General features: G+C 42.1%; 1 protein-coding gene across 3 annotated transcripts; it reads left to right on the top strand.

The window, feature by feature from the left end:
• Window positions 1-847: 847 nt before the first annotated feature.
• arl13b (ADP-ribosylation factor-like 13b) lies at window positions 848-19,592 on the top strand. Of its 3 annotated transcripts, none has more exons than XM_085448862.1 (10): window positions 848-1,416; window positions 13,092-13,162; window positions 13,240-13,489; window positions 14,565-14,670; window positions 14,849-15,051; window positions 15,433-15,547; window positions 15,658-15,805; window positions 16,368-16,490; window positions 17,501-17,569; window positions 18,157-19,592. In XM_085448862.1, the coding sequence occupies exons 1-10, from the start codon at window positions 1,358-1,360 to the stop codon at window positions 18,231-18,233; spliced, it is 1,221 nt and encodes a 406-aa protein (XP_085304988.1). In that variant the 5' UTR covers window positions 848-1,357; the 3' UTR covers window positions 18,234-19,592. The 3 variants fall into 3 exon arrangements, with proteins under 3 accessions (XP_085304988.1, XP_085304989.1, XP_085304990.1); XM_085448863.1 differs by having other exon boundaries at window positions 18,298-19,592; XM_085448864.1 differs by lacking the exon at window positions 17,501-17,569 and having other exon boundaries at window positions 18,298-19,592.
• The last annotated feature ends 1,593 nt before the right edge of the window (window positions 19,593-21,185 follow it).

Raw genomic sequence — 21,185 nt, forward strand, 5'->3', positions numbered from 1 at the left:
CACCTTTTAGCTTGTGTGTTTATGGTGAAATGTGATTTTTAATACATATTTGCTGATGTAGAAATGTTTAATCTGGTTGATTGGAGGGACTTTGATGAATGAGGTCAAGACATTTGTTCTATTCGTTACCTATTGGTTCACCTCATCCTCATACGCATCACCTGTCTTCTTAACCTAGCTTCAGCAGCTCTTCTCATATCTTCATGGTTTGGCTCCTCAGCTTTATCCCTCTGTATGTGGTACAGCTCTGCATATCAAAATCAGTACCAGTATACCTCTTCTCCAGTCCTCAGGCATTCTCTCACTTTCCAAGACTGTGTTAAACAATCTGGTCAAAAAGTCCACTGCCCACCTCCTACACGTCTCCATACCTCCACAGGTATGCCACCAGGACCAACTGCTTTTCCAGTCTTCGAACTTTTCATAGCTGCCCTCAGCTCCTCCTTATAACCCCCTGAGCTTTTTGATTCACCAATGTTCCTCCATCCATCCCCTTCTCTTTCTCATTTTCTTCAGAGAGCATAACACAGAGCAATTATATTATTGTTAATAATAATAATAATAATAATAATAATAAGTAGTATTATTGCAGAGCAATGTAACTCATGGGCCTAATTTAAATGTACTAGCTGTGGTCAAAGGAGCTTGCAAAGAAAAGCGTCTGGACTTCTTTAATTAAGTTGCTTGAACTGTGGACACACTTTTCCAGCTAATTAAATACTAAAAAAATAACAACAAATTATTATTATTCCTCGGCATTATAGCTGTAGTAGGTTATTTGATTGGTCACAATTGTAACGAGTGCGCAGGCTCGGAATCTGCGCTGGCGCTGATTTGTTGATGACGGAAGATGACGAAGGCACGTCCGCAGCCTAGCAGCAGAAAAGACGGCGTAAACAAAGCAGACTGCTAGGAATCGGCTAACGCTAAGTAGCGAATATTTCAGTAGTAAAATACTCAGTATTTATGCGCTTGGTTACAAACGAGCACATTTTATTGGTGAGTAGGGCTCAGATGTAAGTGGTAAACGACTCACGTATTTGCGGACACTACAAACTAAACGATACTACAAATACCGTTATTGCTAACTACATTAGCTTTGGCTAGCCTCGTTTAACGGGATGTTCAGCTTCTGGAAAATAATGTCTTCCAGCCTAATATTTATCGAAAACACACGGTAACGACTAAATTATTCACCGACGTAAGTTGGGTGAGGCATTTAAAAGCTAAACGTTTACACTTTGATGGGTTAGTTCGCCATGTAGCTAGTTTAGGTTAAGAGTCGATGAGCAGGGCTGGATAGTGGAGTGTCGCTGCCCACCTGGACCACCACTCAGTCATTCGGACCCGGACTGCGATGTTTAGCCTGATGGCGAATTGTTGCAACTGGCTAAAACGCTGGCAGGAGCCTGCAAGGTAAGTTAGGTCACGATATGATGCCCCAAAATCAGTGCTTCACACTCCGAAATCACGGACAGCTTCAACCTGTTGAGGTGCTTCGAAAAGTGGAGCTGCTCGTTGTTATACATTCAGTTCGTTTTTCAGTGAAACAGTAAATGAGATACTATCACTGACACATCACACGCCATAAACCTTTTAATAAAGCTGAGACAGTTCTGTATTTGCAGTTTTGTTAGTTTATGACATAATCCATTAAAGTTAGCTTAAAAAAAAATCCCCTCTAGCTTTTTATTTCTTGCAGAAGAAATGGCCTTTTTTATTTTTTAAAGGCCATTAGATCTTTTATCTTGTGATACTGAAGATGCAGTTTTTCTTCTAATAAATAAGTAACATAAAACAACTTTTAAAGTTAAAATAAACCAAAGAATTCATACAGTGTGGATTTCAGGCTTTGTTTTATAGTGTTATAGCATTTCTACCTAAGTATTACATATTTATTTTTTCTATCAACGTGTTACTCTATATCAGAAGATCACACCACATCATTTATTTTATTACCATGTAACATTTTTGTTTTATTATTGTAGTTCCTCATTTAACCTCCTATATCTATATATATATGTATGTATGTATGTATGTATGTATGTATGTATGTATTAGGGGTGCAATGATACACAAAATTCACGGTTCGGTTCGATACTTTGGTGTCACGGTTCGATATTTTTTCGATACAAAATAAAATGTTCATGCCTTTTTAATTTGTCATTTATTAAAATTATAAATATATATTTTAACTCAAAAGTACAGTTTTTAAATTTAACCCTAACCCTTGTGCGTGTTTTTTATTTTGACAGTGAATGCGCACCTGCGGACCACTTATGTGCACCCCTGGTTATTTAGCTCATCATATCGCAGCCACAAATTATTTTGTCCATGAAACCATAAAGCTGCACTTTCTTTTTGCCTTCTAGTCTGATTTGTCATAACTTTTCCGTTTTGCGGTAAGCTTTTCTTTGGCTGTCATTTCTTCACCCTGACCTGTCTTATTTGGCTCAGCAGAACTGAAATATATATCCTGCTGCTTTTACACACACACACATAACGGTCAGCGATTCTCTGCGCAATCAACCTATCACATGTTTAAGCTTGCTGCGGGAGATTTCACTTGTCATGTTTGCGTAGTAAGCTAACGATTAATAAGACAATGTCGGAGGAATTGGTGCACAAATTATCATCACTCACCAATCAGTACTGTCGCTCTCTATACACAGTTCACGCGATTGCAAAGTGAATGCAAAAAAAACAAGCGCAAATTCAAACGCGATTTCAATATGTCACATATTGACAGTGGCTCACCGATGCCAATGACATAATTACCCAGCTACATTTCTGAAAGAATGCAAAAGCATTGACATATATTTTTCCTTCCTACAATAGCCGGACGGGCAGGGAAGAGATAGATTTTGGTAGCCCGACTGAAAAAAATCGCTGGCCCCGGGACGTCGGGCTAGCGATATTGCGAGCCCTGTATCTGATTGAGGAATCACTCATCTTTGGAAAAGAGAGTTTATTACAGAGAAATGGCTCTTTCCAAAATAAAAGCTATACTATCCGCTTCTTCTGGGCTATATTCTCAGCAGCATATTAAACATATCAGGTCCCCATAAGGAGGATCATGTGCTAACGGCTGTCTAAATGACTTGGCTAAAGTTTGTAGCATGCATGCTTGTTGTTTTTGTCTTTGCACTAGGATGATGTCGGCGTAAATGTGCAGTCATATTCGTTGTGTTCCCACTAGTGCTTTCAGGTTAACCTCGTTAAAATGACCTTAACGCCACAACACGGTAGGGCTGCTCGATTATGGCAAAAATGATAATCACGATTATTTTCACTGAAATTGAGATCACGATTATTTGACGATATTTATTTAACCCTTTAAGACCTACTATAGAACCAAGTCCACCAGAGCTTATATTTTTTTTTTTACATGCTGTAGTGCCATTTGTGGGAGCATTTCAAGTTGCTATACATCAATACAACTGTTATAGCCCATATTTTAATAATATGTATGCATTAAGTCCATAGTAATTACATAAATTGCAAAAAAGTGCAATAAACTACAAAAAAAATTTAAAATCGCTTTTGTTTTGTTTACATATATTTCTACTTGGAGAAATTTAAGAGGTTTATCCCTCAAAACTTTAAATACAATAAAGTTGCAAAAAATAGTTTCCCACCACAGGAAATTTATTTTGAGTGTCTTCATAGTTTTATTTTGGAGATACAGCAATTTTTATATACTGCAGGAAAAACAAAAAACAATCCTATGATGCAAATTTGCAAAGAAAACAGCATGTGCATCATTTCACTGTGGGAAGTGTTACGAACAGCTGATAGGAACGGCAAAGCGTGTTTCTGGAATATTATGTTTTTGTTCCTGCAAGCGCTTTTTATGCAATTTTTGCAAAGCTATATGTGGAACGAAACCGTGACCGAGGACAAGCTGATGGCATAAGATGTAAGTACAACTCCTCCGGTTTCATATGCAAAACAAATTATTGCGCTAGCTTACACGGTTCAGGTTCTACAGGGATTTAAAAATAGTTACGCAAAATGGAGCGTGCTGCTCTGACCGGCTTTAAAGGGTTAACAATGACTTTTAAAAAATAATATAAAATGGTGTGCAACACCACTGAAGTTTTTTTTTTTTTTTTTTTAAACTCTTTTCAACCAGCGGCAGTCACTCTCCTCTCCAAATAACTTCTGCTTAGCTTTCCGAGCTTCCCTCGGGTCCTCTTAATCAGCGGTCTCCAACCTTTTTTGCGCCACGGACCGGTTTATGCCCGACAATATTTTCACGGACCGGCCTTTAAGGTGTCGCGGATAAATGAGGGAGGGGCTAATAATCGGCTCAGTCATTTTTAATGATCGTTGAAAGCCCAGATCGTAATCGTGATTAAAATTCGATTAATTGAGCAGCCCTACAACACGGCAAATCTCCGTTAACGAGCTACCCCTGATAGCCCCGTGCATGGGGCTAGACGGCCAACATGTTAACGAGCTAACTGCGCTAACACACTAGTTCCCACCCATGTAATTGAGCATTGCGTGGCACATCCAACATACTGTTTTACTTTAGTCCATGACGCGCTTACCTTCAGGGTCATATGTCACATGAAAACCAAAATAATTCCAAACGCCAGATCTGAATGAGGGTGGGGGAGGTTCAATTTGCCATGTTGCAAGGAGAGCTTAACTTCTGTCTGGCTAGCTTGCCCTGCGCTCTTCCTTCTGACGATGCTGTCTGTGTGGAGCGCTCAGTGGATCTGCGCTCGACAGTGCAGCCTAGGCGGAGTAGTCGAACGCAGATTCACTGAGTGCTCCACACAGACAGCATCGTCAGAAGGAAAGTTGATAAAATAAATTGCAAATGTTGTATTGTTCGATACATATGCGTACCGAACCGAAAGCACTGTATCGAACGGTTCAATATCGATACGAATATCGTTGCACCCCTAATATGTATGTATATATGTGTGTGTGTGTGTATATATATATATATGTGTGTGTGTGTGTGTGTGTGTGTGTGTGTGTGTGTGTGTGTGTGTGTGTGTGTGTGTGTGTGTTAGGGCTGGGCGATATATCGAGTTTTTTAAAAATATCGATATATTTTCATACGAGATATAAGATGTGACAATATCGTTTATATCGATATAGTCTATGTTACGTTATAATTATACTTGTGGAGCCGCAGGTTTGCCTCTCTTTCGTCCACTTTTGTCTCTACGCAGTGTTACTCTGCCTCGCCTCTCCTTCACTGAACACAACTCCGCCTCCCCCATAGCTTCACCTGCAGGCAATGACAAGATGAAAGCGGAAAATCTCCGTTAGCGAGTTACCGCGGATGGCCCCGTGCGTGGGGCTGGACGGCGTCAACGTGTTAGCGAGCTAACCGCGCTAACGAGCTAACCGCGCTAACGACATGCAGCCCGGAGGAGCTGCACGGCCTAAAATCCTTTCATTTTCTCAAAACTCGACAGTGCGCCTTATGTATGAATTCTGGTTGTGCTTACTGACCACGAACCGATTTTATGTGGTACACAGCGCTCAGCAATCTGTCAAAAAATGTTTTAATATGACTTTGCTAAGCTACGGAGCTGCACGGCTTGATGTCGGAGGATTACGGCTACCGGGGAGGAGCCTCGCGGAGTGATACGTACTGTGTGTGTATAAGGACCACAAACGGCACCTGTTCAGAGACGTGGTGCAGCTGTGAAATCTGTCTCTTTGTTATTATGCTCAGCGTCTATTAGTTTACATTTTGACTGCACAATTGTGAGCTTTTTGTTATGCACAAAAACAACATTTTCTTTTATTTATGGACCATGATTATTTAATAAATGCTGATAATTTATTTTTGAGTAATTTCTTCATGTACATCTATGCTGTATGTAAATAAAAGTGCCCGTGTGACATCTGGGACACAGTGTGACTAAGAACTCTCTTTTTGTTCTTAACTTATGGCTTTAAAAAAAAAATCGAGATATATATCTTATATCGCCATCCAGCTAAAAAATATCGAGATATGAATTTTGGGTCATATCGCCCAGCCCTAGTGTGTGTGTGTATGTATGTATGTATGTATGTATATATATATATATATATATATATATATATATATATATATATAAATATGAAGGCATCGGGACAGATAAATATGAAGGCATGCCGGCTCGGACGTCGCCCGGATCAACAAGGTCCGCGTCAGGTGTTGAGGAACCAGGGCACCCTGACGAAAAGTGGGCTACTGGAACAAGAAGGCATCGGTGGGCAAGAGACGAAAACAGGGTGTTGTTGGAATGCTACTATGCAAATAACCCCGGCGGAAGGGGCTACATGAATAGGATGACGGACCTATGGATTCTTCGATACCCAACATCCACAATGACGGCGAAACAACTAGTAGCTCAGTGTTCCAACATTCGAAAGAAGGGACTGCTCTCACAGCTAGAGATTGACGAGGTACAACACAAATGCTACGGCAAGGAGGACCCGACCCCCACCCGAGATTGGGTACATAGCCCCAAGTGCGCTAACAAGCTGATCTACAATACGGCAGCAGTGATCAGTGAGATGCTTGGCTACAAGTTGAACAGCCACAAGGGGCAGTACTCTCCATGGAGAAGGAGGCTAGAGGGCAAGATCAAAGTAGCACGGAGGGAGGTTAGCCAACTAACGGAGTTGCAGAAAGGTGCGACAAAGAAGGTGCATAAGAAATACAGCAAGCTGTCCATACCTGAGGCCTTGGAAACTGCCAAGCAAAGACTCACATCCTTGGCCAGCCGCTTGAGGAGGTACACCAGAGAAAAAGGTGTACTCTCAGTGGCAAGGGAACAATAATAAGAGAACAGCACCACCAAGGCTGGAGATGGAGCAATACTGGAAGAGCATATGGGAGAAGGACGCAACCCATAACGGCAATGCTCAGTGGCTAGTGGATCTGAGGGCAGACCACAGCGACCTCCCTGAACAGGGTCCAGTAACCATCACAGTGGCAGATATCCAAGAAAGGGTCTCCAGTATGAAGAGTTGGACAGCACCAGGGCCCGACATGGTTCACGCCTACTGGCTAAAGAAGCTGACTGCACTCCACGAGCGTCTGGCAGCACAAGTGAACCAGCTGCTAGTTAACGAGAGACACCCGGAATGGCTAACCGAAGGTCGGACGGTCCTGATCCCCAAGGACCCCAAGAAGGGACCGGTCCCCTCCAACTACCGACCAATAACCTGCCTCAGTACTACATGGAAGCTCCTGTCAGGCATCATATCGGCTAAGATGAACAGGCACATGGGTCAATACATGAGTGGGACACAGAAAGGAATTGGCAAGAATACCAGAGGCGCAAAACACCAGCTACTGGTAGACAGAACAGTCAGCCGAGACTGCAAGACCAGACTGACCAACCTGTGCACTGCCTGGATTGATTACAAGAAGGCCTATGACTCAATGCCTCCAGATGGGGATGTGGCGTACAACACTAGAGGCCAACTCCAAGCCCATAGCACAAGTCACCATCAAGTGCGGGATCTACCAAGGAGATGCTCTGTCCCCACTGCTGTTCTGCATAGGCCTGAACCCCCTCAGTGAGATCATTAACAAGGCTGGCTACGGATACCGACTACGGAACGGAGCAGTTGTCAGCCACCTCCTGTACATGGATGACATCAAGCTGTATGCCAAGAGTGAACGAGACATCGATTCACTGATCCACACTACCTGGCTATACAGCAATGACATTGGAATGTCGTTCGGACTGGAGAAGTGTAGTCGGATGGTAACAAAGAGAGGGAAGGTAGTTAGAACTGAGGGGATTGAACTACCAGAAGGCAACATTGCAGACATAGAGGACAGTTACAAGTACCTGGGGATCCCGCAGGCGAATGGGAACCATGAAGAGGCCGCTAGAAAGGCTGCAACCACCAAGTACCTGCAGAGGGTCAGGCAAGTCCTGAGGAGTCAGCTGAATGGTAAGAACAAGATCCGGGCCATCAACACGTACGCCCTGCCCGTGATCAGGTACCCTGCTGGGGTAATAGGCTGGCCAAAGGAGGTGATAGAAACCACTGACATAAAGACAAGAAAGCTCCTTACCATGCATGGAGGGTTTCACCCCAAGTCCAGCACCCTGAGGCTGTACGCTAAGCGGAAGGAAGGGGGCCGGGGACTGGTGAGTGTCAGCACCACAGTCCAGGATGAGACAACGAACATCCAAGAATACATTGGGAAGATGGCCCCAACTGACCGAGTGCTCAGTGAATACCTCAGGCAGCAGAAACCCAAGAAAGAGGAGGGAGACGAGGAACCATCATGGAAGGACAGGCCCCTGCACGGTATGTACCACCGGCAGATAGAGGAGGTGGCTGATATCCAGAAATCCTACCAGTGGCTGGACAAAGCTGGACTGAAAGACAGCACAGAGGCACTAATCATGGCAGCACAAGAACAAGCTCTGAGCACAAGATCCATAGAGGCTGGGGTCTATCACACCAGGCAAGACCCCAGGTGCAGGCTGTGTAAAGATGCCCCAGAGACAATCCAGCACATAACAGCAGGGTGCAAGATGCTAGCAGGCAAGGCATACATGGAACGCCATAACCAAGTGGCCGGCATAGTGTACAGGAACATCTGTGCCGAGTATAACCTGGAAGTCCCGAGGTCAAAATGGGAGATGCCCCCAAGGGTGGTGGAGAATGACCGAGCTAAGATCCTGTGGGACTTCCAGATACAGACGGACAAAATGGTGGTGGCTAACCAACCGGACATAGTGGTGGTAGACAAAGAGAAGAAGACGGCTGTAGTGATCGATGTAGCGGTTCCGAATGACAGCGATATCAGGAAGAAGGAACACGAGAAGCTGGAGAAATACCAAGGGCTCAGAGAAGAGCTCGAGAGGATGTGGAGGGTGAAGGTAACGGTGGTCCCCGTGGTAATCGGAGCACTAGGTGCGGTGACTCCCAAGCTAGGTGAGTGGCTCTAGCAGATCCCGGGAATAACATCGGAGATCTCTGTCCAGAAGAGCGCAGTCCTATATATATATATATATATATATATATATATATATATATATATATATATATAAAAAACAAAACACCCAGCACGCCCCTGCGGGCGGTTTATCCTTCAAGCTCGGGTCCTCTACCAGAAGCCTGGGAGCTTGAGGGTCCTGCGCAGTATCTTAGCTGTTCCCAGGACTGCGCTCTTCTGGACAGAGATCTCCGATGTTATTCCCGGGATCTGCTGGAGCCACTCGCCTAGCTTATTCATGTAGCCCCTTCCGCCGGGGTTACTTGCGTAGTAGCATTCCAACAACGCCCTGTTTTCGTCCCTTGCCCACCGATGCCTTCTTGTTCCAGTAGCCCACTTTTCGTCAGGGTGCCCTGGTTCCTCAACACCTGACGCGGACCTTGTTGATCCGGGCGACGTCCGAGCCGGCATGCCTTCATATTTATCTGTCTCGCTCATGTCTGCGGTAGGCTTGCTTAGCATAGGGGGTCTAGCCTTAGGACCCTTACTGGATACAGACGCCCCAGGCAGGAATCGAACTTGCGATCCTCTGTTCCAAAGGCGTGTAGTCATGTATGTATATGTATACACATATATATACATACATACATACATACATACATACATACATATATATATATATATATATATATGTGTATATATATGTATGTATGTGTGTGTGTATATATATATTTATATATATATTTATTTATTTATTTATTTATTAGGGGTGCAACGATATTCGTATCGATATTGAACCGTTCGATACAGTGCTTTCGGTTCGGTACGCATATGTATCGAACAATACAACATTTGTAATTTATTTTATCAATTTTCCTTCTGACGATGCTGTCTGTGTTGAGCGCTCAGTGAATCTGTGTTCGACTACTCCGCCTAGGCTGCACTGTCGAGCGCAGATCCACTGAGCGCTCAACACAGACAGCATAGTCAGAAGGAAGAGCGCAGGGCAAGCTAGCGAGACAGAAGTTAAGCTCTACTTGCAACAGGCAAATTGAACCTCATTCAGATCTGGCGTTTGGAATTATTTTGGTTTTCATGTGACGTATGACCCTGAAGGTAAGCGAGTCATGGACTAAAGTAAAACAGTATGTTGGATGTGCCATGCAATGCTCAATTACATTGGTGTGAACTAGTGTGTTAGCGCAGTTAGCTCGTTAACGTGTTGGCCGTCTAGCCCCATGCACGGAGCGATCGGCGGTAGCTCGTTAACGGAGATTTGCCGTGTTGTGGCGTTAAGGTCATTTCAACGAGATTAACCTGAAAGCACTAGTGGGAACACAACGAATATGACTGCACATTTACGCCGACATCATCCTAGTGCAAAGACAAGTGGAAGCAGACAAAAAAAAGCAAGCATGCTACTAACTTTAGCCGAGTCATTTAGACAGCTGTTAGCACATGATTCTCCTTATGCGAGAATATAGCCCAGAAGAAGCGGATAGTATAGCTTTTATTTTGGAAAGAGCCATTTCTCTGTAATAAACTCTCTTTTCCAAAGATGAGTGATTCCTCAATCAGATACAGGGCTTGCAATATCGCTAGCCCGACGTCCTGGAGCTAGCGATTTTTTTCAGTCGGGCTACCAAAATCTTTCTCTTCCCTGCCCGTCGGGCTATTGTAGGAAAAATATATGTCAATGCTTTTGCATTCTTTCAGAAATGTAGCTGGGTAATTATGTCATTGGCATCAGTGAGCCACTGTCAATATGTGACATATTGAAGTCGCGTTTGAATTTGCGCTTGTTTTTTTGCTTTCACTTTGCAATCGTGCGAACTGTGTATAGAGAGCGACAGCACTGATCTGTGAGTGATGATAATTTGTGCACCAATTCCTCTGACATCGTCTTATTAATCGTTAGCTTACTATGCAAACATGACAAGTGAAATCTCCCGCAGCTTAAACATGTGAGAGGTTGATCGCGCAGAGAATCGCTGAGCTTATGTGAGTGAGCGTGTAAAAGCATTTCAGTTCTGCTGAGCCAAATAAGACAGGTCAGGGTGAAGAAGTGACAGCCAAAGAAAAGCTTACCACAAAACGGAGAAGTTATGACAAATCAGACTATAAGGCAAAAAGAAAGTGCAGCTTTATGGCTTCATGGACAAAATAATTTCTGTGGCTGCGATATGATGAGCTAAATAACCAGGGCTGCACATAAGTGGTCCGCAGGTGCGCATTCGCTGTCAAAATAAAAAAACACGCACAAGGGTTAGGGTTAAATTTAAAAACTGTACTTTTGAGTTAAAATATATATTTATAATTTTAATAAATGACAAATTAAAAATGCATGAACATTTTTTTGTATCGAAAAAATATCGAACCGTGACACCAAAGTATCGAACCGAACCGTGAATTTTGTGTATCGTTGCACCCCTATTATATATATATATATATATATATATATATATATATATATATATATATATATATATATATATATATATATATATATATATATTTTTTTTTTTTTTTTTTCTTTTCTTGGTTTTTAGCGGTATTAGTAATATTTTGTTGTATTTATCCGCAACACCTTAAAGACCGGTCCGTGGCCCAAAAAAGGTTGGGGACCGCTGCTGTAGAGCCATGTAAATAAACACTGTACAATGCGGCTCTCTCTGTTAGTTATGAAGCAGCATCATACGTTTTTCCATACAAGATGATAAGAGGGGAAAAAATCAAGAGGTTTCAACATGATTGTAAAAGCAAGTATATAAACAATGTCACCTTAATAAAGAGAAGACAGAAATGTGTTTTGTACAGTGATCTGATGGCTAGTGAAAGAGATTTGTTCTGTGCTGTTTGTGTTAGCTGTTCGTTTTTTTTAAGCCATGAGGCTTTTTGTGGACCCTTTAGACTACTTCAGACCCACAGTACAAAGCAGCAAGACCAGCAAAATGTAATTGACAGTGCTTAACTCACGTGGTACGTGTGAAGGATCTCATCCTTTGGACTTAATCAGAAATCCTCACCTAATCCCGCAGCCAGGTGGTTCAGCAGGGCTCTTCAGTTTGACCTGTCACCATGAGGTATTCACAGCAGCCAGGACTGATGGCTGTGGGTTAGGGGACAGCAGGGAGACAGTGCCTCACCCTTTGTTTCTGCTTTTGGGAGGTTTATGCCGAGAGCCTACCCTGATGAAGGCCGGTTGGCTCCAGAAGACGGTTAGATGGATAGTGCGGTTGATGTATTTTCGGCGAAAGTGTCAAAGTTAAGTATGCAGCTAGGAAATGAAGAACAGGTCCTGTGTAAGTCTACAATTGAGCTTTATTATCATGTCAGCTTGCTCCGTTTCAGTGTGTGTTTCCTCAGTTTAATATTTTCGCCTGTTTCTTACCACTTATTTATTTATGTATGCTGGGAGCTTTGATGTAAACCTCAAGATTTGGGTTATGATTACAGCATAAGCGTCCAGTGTAAGTGAAGTGCCGCGTCTCTCATTGTTTTCCTTCCTTCAGTTGAAGCTAAGTGTCGTCACAGTGTGATTATGACCCTTTTTAAGCAAGTGTAGCTAATTTTGGTGCAAATCTTGCATTGCTTTCAGAAAAGTTTTTTTATGCTTGCATATGAAAATTTTCCACCAAGACTGTCAGAGCTCCAGATTAGCCTCCCAGCTGGCCACCCAGGTGTGCGCACAGCTGCACAGATGACTGATTGTGCATCTGTTTCTTTGTTTGCCAGTGTTCATTTAAGGCATGTTTTTTAATTATTCACAATGGCCACTGCTGCTGACTGCAGCTCTCTAATGGAAATAAAAAGAGGATTAAAAAACAAGACTGTGATCATTTTATTCTGCTGTTAATTTGAAGTATGCAAATTTACAAGTTCTACAGTCGACCAGGTGTTAATAAAACAATTACAGGTATTAATTGGAGTCAATCCGCAGCAATGTTGTCATGCGTTATTTGTGTCAGTTCACAATGTGACTGTTGTTGACTCACTGTCTGATTGCGTTCAGATTATAAAGTGGCTTATCTGTGGCCCCAATTGAGTCATGAGAGCTAATGCCATGCAGCCTCTTTTGCTCACAGACTCCATCCAGGCTCTGTGCAATGTGGTAGACCCGTTTGTGTGCACCTATATTTATGTTTTCCCGTTTCCTATCTTATAGGAAGGTGACTCTGGTGATGGTGGGATTGGATAATGCAGGGAAGACTGCCACGGTGCGGGGAATTCAGGGAGGTGAGAATCCAGTTTGCAGAATCATGTTTTATTGACCTCGTTGCGGATGCGTGACCTCTACCTGCTCGTGTTTTCAGACAATCCGCGGGACGTCGCTCCCACAGTGGGCTTTTCCAAAGTCGACCTGAAGCAGGGCAAGTTCGAAGTGACCATCTTTGACCTGGGGGGCGGGAAAAGAATCCGGGGAATCTGGAAAAATTACTACTCGGAATCGCACGGTGTGGTGTTTGTGGTCGATTCCAGCGATGTCCAGCGGATCCAGGAGACGCGAGAGACCATGGCTGAGGTCCTTCAGCACCCACGCATCGCTGGCAAGCCTGTGCTAGTGTGAGTTCTCTGAATAAATAACATCATTAGCTTTTGAGTAGAATTTACTTTGAGATTGCCTATGCACATGAGGGAAAACAGAACGACCAGCAAAGTGCAGAGGGTAAGCTGAAATAGATGGAGATAATAGAGAAATTGCCCAGATTTGAAGCCTCAGCCCTCGCTTCAATTTTGTTGAATGCGGGGTGCACTGCAGGTTGATTCCTGCAGGCATCTGTTTAATCAGTAATCAGGACACAACATGCTGGCTGCAGAGATGAGAGTTAAGTGTGTTTCCAGGTATGCAGAGTGCTTTAATGAGCAAGTCACAATCAGAACAGATTTCCATAAGATTTCCAGACATTGTAATTATGCACCTTGCAAAAAATTGAGTCTGATAAGTGTCCTTGGAACTACCTTACCTTTCTCTTTAATGACTGGGTGAGTTGGATTGCTTCAGGAAATGTAGTGAAAATATTAAGCTGTTTATATACCAGCCAATGGCCCATTCAAAGGGAGGTTAACTGAGGTTTGTTCGCAGCCACAATTTATGGGTATTCCTTAAATGCATCACACTGTGTGAATTAGCAAGTTGCTAATTGGCAAGTTACTGAATTACCTGTGTATAAACGAGGATACACTCTGTGTGTGTGTGTCTAGAGTTTTGGAGGACTGTTCATCCAAACAACATGATTTAGGCCTTTTGCTGGAAATCAAAGACAAAATTATATAATGTGGATTAAAAAAAACACAGACTATAGCGAGTCATCCATCTACCTTTATGAGAGTTTCAGACCATCAGATTTTGAAAAAAATGGGAACTTTTTGCTGAGCTCTCTATTATTTTGTTTTTCTCTGTCCTCTTGTTGGTTAAACTTTTCTTGCACACAGAGTGGAGCAGGTAGCACTATGCCTTGGTACTTGCAGGCCAAATATGAGAAGACCTCAAACTTGGCACTGCACTTATTTGGGTCCCCAGCTATACTGATGAACTGTTATGGAGCTAGGTGGAAACAAAACTAATGGACGGTGGAATGAACAGAGATCTGTTGATGGCCATAACCAACACGTCTTGTTTTTTCCTTTCTGTTTTCAGACTTGCAAACAAACAAGACCAGGAGGGAGCACTGGCTGAAGCTGACATCATTGAGAACCTGTCCTTAGAGAAGCTTGTTAATGAGAACAAGTGTCTCTGTCAGATTGTAAGTGTTTGTGAACTGAATTTATAGACAGAAAGTATGGCTTTGAGTTTTTTTTTGAAAACAGTGAAGATGACCTGTTAATCTAGTGGGTGCAAAGCTACATTTGCATCGGTTAAAAGTTTGTGCTGTTTTGGAGGTGATGTTAATGTTTTAACCTCAATGTACATTTCTTCTACAGGAACCATGCTCAGCCGTTTTAGGCTATGGGAAAAAGGTTGACAAGTCCATCAAGAAGGGCCTGAACTGGCTGCTCAGCAACATTGCCAAAGACTATGAAGCCATCACCGAGCGAGTGCAGAAGGACACGGCTGAGCAGCACGCTCTGGAGGAGCAAGACAAGAAAGAGAGGGCAGAGAGAGTACGGCGGATACGAGAGGAGAGGTGAGGACGCAGCAGAAGTCAGTGTGGCAAACAAAATGTGGAAGAGGTTAAACTATAAAGTGGAAAAGTCTAAGACAGAAATTTTTTGAAGCATAACAGGAGGGAGGAGATGGTCAGAAATGTTGAGTAAAGCTCTGGGAGCAGTAGAAATGTTAAAAGGCCAAAGGTTACAAAAGTGTCTGCAAAGAGATATTTATCCCTAAATAAATTATTGCCTCTATTAGAAAAGGCCAACCTTCCTGCCAGTGCCTGAACTACGAGCTAGAACAAATGCACATTTTAATCAAATGTGATCTTAGATCAATTTTTTATAAATGTGACACCGCTACCAAGGAGGAGCGTATCATTAAGCAGAAAGGTTAACATCTTATCTGTCCGCAGAGAGCGACAGGAGCGGGAGGAGGCAGAGCGAGAGGGAAGGCCCATCCAAGAAGATGAGCCCGATGATGAGTACATTCAGAGCCCCTTTCAGCCAATAGAGAGCATGATTTCTGAAGTGAGTCGTGTGTACACTCTGGGGCTGATAGTTTATTACTCTGGTTTATGTTGTTGAGACTCTAAAGTTAGAGTGCTTCAGAGAGCCCTTTACTTTCATGTTTTCTTCAGAACGAGGATAAAGAAAAGGAAAGGAAGAGGCAAAAAGAGCTGCAGGAGGGAAGGGGTAACAGCCCCAGGGCAGCCACTGATCAAGAGGAAGAGGAGGAGGAGAAGGAGCAGGGCGACATGAGACAAACACTAGAGAACAACACTCCAGGTGAGTTTCAGGACGCCCGGATCTCCCAAGCTCGGAAATTGAGTTGTTAGAACAAATTCAGTCGAAAGTTTCAGTTGAGGAAAAGTTGATTGGATGAAACGACTTTAGTTAAGTCTTCTGGCAAAGCATTCGAAAGTCTTCTAAAAGTAAGCAGAGTGCGAAACAGTTTTTATGAATACAAAAATGATCTGCCTTGATGTGCAGGGCAGAGGGGGTGTTTGAAGAGCTTTCGCTGGCAGCGTTGTTGTTCAGCTTTGCAACGAGTGAGCTTCTTTTCACTTTGAAAGTGAACTATTGAACAAGATGTTTTAAAATTTAAGAGAGAGATGCAGTCAAATTAAGCCATCTTTTTGATAATCATCTTCTTATTATGATCTAAGCTCAGAGTGCTCATAGATAAAAGGTGATTTAACTTTAAGTAGATGCATTAGAGGATGAAATGATGGCTTTGGGCATTAATTTTAACTTGCTTAGGCCCACTGTTGAAAGCTGAAAGCTGTTATAGTTAAGCTCGTGTTGAACATCTGGATTCTCCACTTGCAACACATCTCTGTTCATTCAGCCACGACAGGTGAGCAGAGCAAGAAGAAGACGAGCAAGCTGCACCTGAAGAGGAAGCACAGGGTGGACCCGCTGAGGATAGAGGACGGACCAACGGAGAGCCTCACCCCTCCTCCGCCTCCAGGTCAGTCTGTACTTCATCACATTGAGCTGCTGTTACATGCAGCTTCTCCACTGCTACCCCTCACCCTGTTGTGCAGAACTGGCTGATTGTACTAATTGGCTCAGTGAGGAAAAACGTCTGTTATGTTTCACTTCCTATTCAAGACTTTTATTGCGAAGGAACTACAGGAAATACGATATGTTTGATGGATTTGGCAGAACTTATTTTACCCATTAGCCGTACAAGGCTGGTGGGGTATTGTATTCACACTGCCATGTGGGCAGGCAGTGTGGACACCCAGGTTAACTCGAGAACAATCTGACATAGGATTTTCAAATTTATACCATAAATTTTTCCACAGTCAATAAAAATTATTTTGCACAATAAACTATGGACACTGTCACACCGACACTAACCCAAAAACAAACAAACAAAATGTCCAACAACATAATTTATTTTACTCGACAATGTGATGGAAAAAGACTTCCAACGCACAATTACAGGCACGTAATAGATGTGAACTGAGCTCAGCATGAGTCCTGGACAAACCCCCAAATATGTTCCTATATATATATGAGATGTCAGAATTTTACTGCAATTCAAGAAATGGTTAATAATACAAAAATAATTACAGACAAAGACATAGGACAAGACCTAAACAAGGGCAATGGGAGCCCCGTTAATAACAAACAAAAGCGGAAGAAGGCCTTGAATGACCAAGACTGACAACAGGACCTGCTGGTTACTCTCAAATGAAATCATTATTAACAAACAAAACTGCAGAAATCAGCAGCATGCATATAAAGCCTGTTGCTTTATATTTAAGAGGTATTATAGGAAGATATTTAATACATTTTGATAGGCTGCTTTATAGCTCTAGATCACACAAATACATTGTGGTCCTGTGAGTTTTTGTTGTTTGTGTGCAACATTCGATCTTAAGGAGTGAGATAATCCGCTAGTTATGGCTTTCTTTTTCAGGATCCTTCACTGTTCTCCTCATCCCTCTCTTCTTTATTTTGATTCTTTAGTGGGATGGGCCACGCCCAAAGTCTCTAGGCTGCCGAAGCTAGAGCCACTCGGGGACACGGGACATTCTGGTAAAGCTGTTTGTGCCGTCAGTGTTAACCGCTGTTTACGTGCATGCATTAACCACCCACCATCTGCAGTTTGTCACTAACTTGGTCTTACTCATTCACTAACTGCAGCACCTGATCAGTGTTTTCTCTACACAGTAGTGATTAAAGCTACATGGAAATAGTAGTTTTGCATGTGTTTTCCTTTTTCTTTTTTTTTCTTTTTAAGGAGGAAGCCTGGTGTTTGTCTCACAGTGTTGGCGGTAGATTTCTAAGTTGCAGTGGAAACCCTGAACTCTGCCTTGAGACGTGCGCTGACTGTTAATTAGCATCTCAACCCCACGTTGTTGTCTTTATTTTTCTCTCCCTCCTGCATCTCTCCAGGCATGTGTTTGCATGTGTTTGTGTGGATCTTTCACGGGTGCAGACATCTAAAATCAACTCAAAGACTTGTCTGTGTATTCATCTGTATTCATTTTCCTCCAGTCTGTGCAGCATCTTTCACGGTTGCTTCCATTGAGTGCTTACTTTTTTAAAAAGAAATTTGTATTTCAGGTCTCCGTGGGCGTTGCGTACTAACACAACCAAACCTTTTCTCCTTCCCTCCACAGAGTTTTACAAGAAACCTCTCCCGCCGGTCGCCAACAGGCCGAGGCCTAACGGCGATGCTCACGACATCATTTCTTAAACCCCCTTTTAGCGATTGAGGTTGACCAATCACGACTGTATTCTCCTTTCCTTTTTGTCTCAAGAGAGCGGCGTGTAGACAACCAAGCAAATAAAAGCTTGACTGCTGTGGATGCCGGAGCCGGGGACCTCTGAAAGGGCGATGGACACTAAACAGAGTTGCGACAGGAAGTCCTGCTCAGAAGCTGTAATTTGACCTCACAAATTCATTGTGAAACCCACCTGAACTGTGCATAAGACTCTGTCTTCACAAGCAAAAGCACAACTTGGTGTTGAACTCTCTCCAGCTCGTAGACTTTATATCCTTCTAATAATATCAGTGTTAGTTCGGACTTCTGTGTCAAACTCTGATGCTTTTAATCGACAGCAAATGTAAATATACCCTTTAAATATGTCTGAATAATTTATTTGTATACATGCCGCCATTAAAATAACCACACCATTTATTTTTGCACTTCTGGGTTTTTAGTGTAAAACACCATGTGGCTCAGGCACCTGAGTAATGATTTAAAAAAGAAAAAAAAAAGAAAAAGAAAAAAGGTATCGGTCTTAAGTGGCTTCTTACAGGTGAGTGCTTTAAATTGGACCTTTTGTGAAGTCGGAAACATTTCCAGCTTTTTTTTTTTTTTTTACAGCACTGATGTGTAAAGAGGGCGAGTCACAGCTGGCAAGTGGATTTTGTGGAAGTCACTTTTTTTTTTTTTTTTTTTTTTTAAGGACTATGTTGACTTTTGATGTAAAACACAAAGAAAAGGAAAACACTAATTTAAAAACTCTTTAACTGGATACATTTATAAAGGAACTTTTTATCTACTGTTTTAAAACATGAACATTTACATGTCTACAGAGCTTTTAACACATTCTGCTGTTTACACTGTGTGTCAGTTTTTTTTTTTTGTTTGTTTTTTTTTAAAAGTGATATTTCTCTCAAGACAGACTCGCTGCCTTTTCAGGTGGCCCTCGAGGTGTGAGCTGGTGCTGTTGGTGTCCCATCTGTTGCGGCGCGGCTGTCTGCTGCGCCCATTTTTGCTTTGAAAAAACCCCCCACTAAAATTGCATCTCGACGAGCATAATCACAAATCTGAAGCTTTGAACACTCCACTGCCCCAGTTAAGTTTGTTTTGTGTGCTGGAGGAGTTTGCAGTAGGGATGATAAGGGAAGAAGAACATACTTCTACAGCAGCACCTGGATCAGCCAGTATTGGGTCAGAACACATGAGAATATGTGCACCAGAAGTAATAAAAGAAGTATCACTTTAAAAAAAAAAATCCCTGCAATGTTGTATTTCAGATCTGTAGTACCATGCTCACTCTCTTTTAATGTGCTAGATGTTTTAAAAAAATAAAGATATTTTTTCTATCCAGATTGAATTTTATAATGGCAAAATAAAAGATGTTTTAAATATATTACTGAGTGACTGCAGTATTTCTCCATGAGTATTTGCACTTGTCAGGGAAATGAGTTGCCTGTTGCTGTGGAGTGTTTGTTGTTTTATTTTTAGCTTAACATTAAGAGCAGTGCATTTGACATCCAGCTCCTGCTTAGCATAAACTTCTGTCTCTCAGGCAATGCCGATAATGGCTATTATTGCCATTTTGCAGTCAGGTTTTCCCTCGTGAGGCTTGTATTTGAAGCTTCACTGTATAATACTCTGGTCTATCTGCTGTGTAGCCCTCAAACTGCCGCAATAAATAAAGAACCACAAATAAGCAAAAGATCTAGTTAGAAATAAAACTTAGATCGTCCTGTCTGATGGTACTTAATGGTACTTGATATTTAATCAAAGTTCATCATCTGATCACACTTTGACACGTCTCTAAGAACACCCTGAGGATATAAATATGGAAACATAATTATAGTATTTTATATATATATATATATATATATATATATATATATATATATACACACACACACACATATATTTATGTTACATGAATAATGAACTCATTGGCCACTTAGGTATTATTAGGCATTAGGCACAGAACAAAGGGATGGACATGGTTAACAACAATACTTCTGTGGGCTGTGGTGTTTAAATGTTACTTGCTTTGTACCAGGGGGCACAGATTGCAAAGAAAATGTTCCTCACATCATTACACCACCAGCATGTTCTTTACGCACCATCTGAATATGGCAGCAACTCAACCAACTCTTCAGAATTCTTGAGACTCTCATTGTCTTCCATTGTTCAACTTTTGTAAACCCCTCAAAACTTTAGCCTCAGTTTCTTTCTTTCTTTTTTTTTTTTTTTGTTACAATAGTGACACTAAGTGTGGACTTCTGCATTCAGAGATGCTCTTCTGTATTCCGTGGATGAGGTGGATCTTGTTTTTTTTGTTTTTGTTTTTTTTAGTAACTATAGCCTTCCTGTCAGCTTGACCTCTTTCATAGATATTTTCTGTATATTTTCTCTTTTTCGCACCATTCTCTCTCGAGTATGGAAGCTTGTTTCCACCACTGAAAATGATTTTTTGCCATCCATCCAGTCAAAATTTCACCAACTCAAACTTACCCCCCAAAAAGTGAAATTTCAAGTTAGTGAGCTGAATTTTTTTTCTCTTTATTAGCCAGATAGTGAAGAGCATGCAGGAAAGCAGGGAGAGAGAGTGGGGAAAGGCATGCCTCAAAGGAACCCGGGCTGCTGTATTTAAGCTTGCCGCTTATGATTTCCCTGTGAGCTAGATTGCTGCCAAGTAAGTTGAAATTTTGACTTATGGATGGATAAAAAAGTTTTTTTCTGCAGCGGAAACAAGTAAACCCTACAGATGGTTGTTGTGTAATCAGATAATCGATGTCCGCATGCCTAAATGGACTGAGCTGTTGCCATGTGATTGTCTCATTAGATACTGTGATAGTGGGCAGTTAAACAGGTATACTTATAGGAGTTGTTGTTCTACTTGTGGTTTCTACTTTTCTATTAAAGCAACAAGTGAAAAACAGTGTTTTAAA

This window comes from Copadichromis virginalis, linkage group LG23, assembly GCF_057382275.1.
Source record: "Copadichromis virginalis isolate Kocher_CV1m ecotype Utaka linkage group LG23, C_Virginalis_male_GT1.1, whole genome shotgun sequence".
NCBI lineage: Eukaryota > Metazoa > Chordata > Actinopteri > Cichliformes > Cichlidae > Copadichromis > Copadichromis virginalis.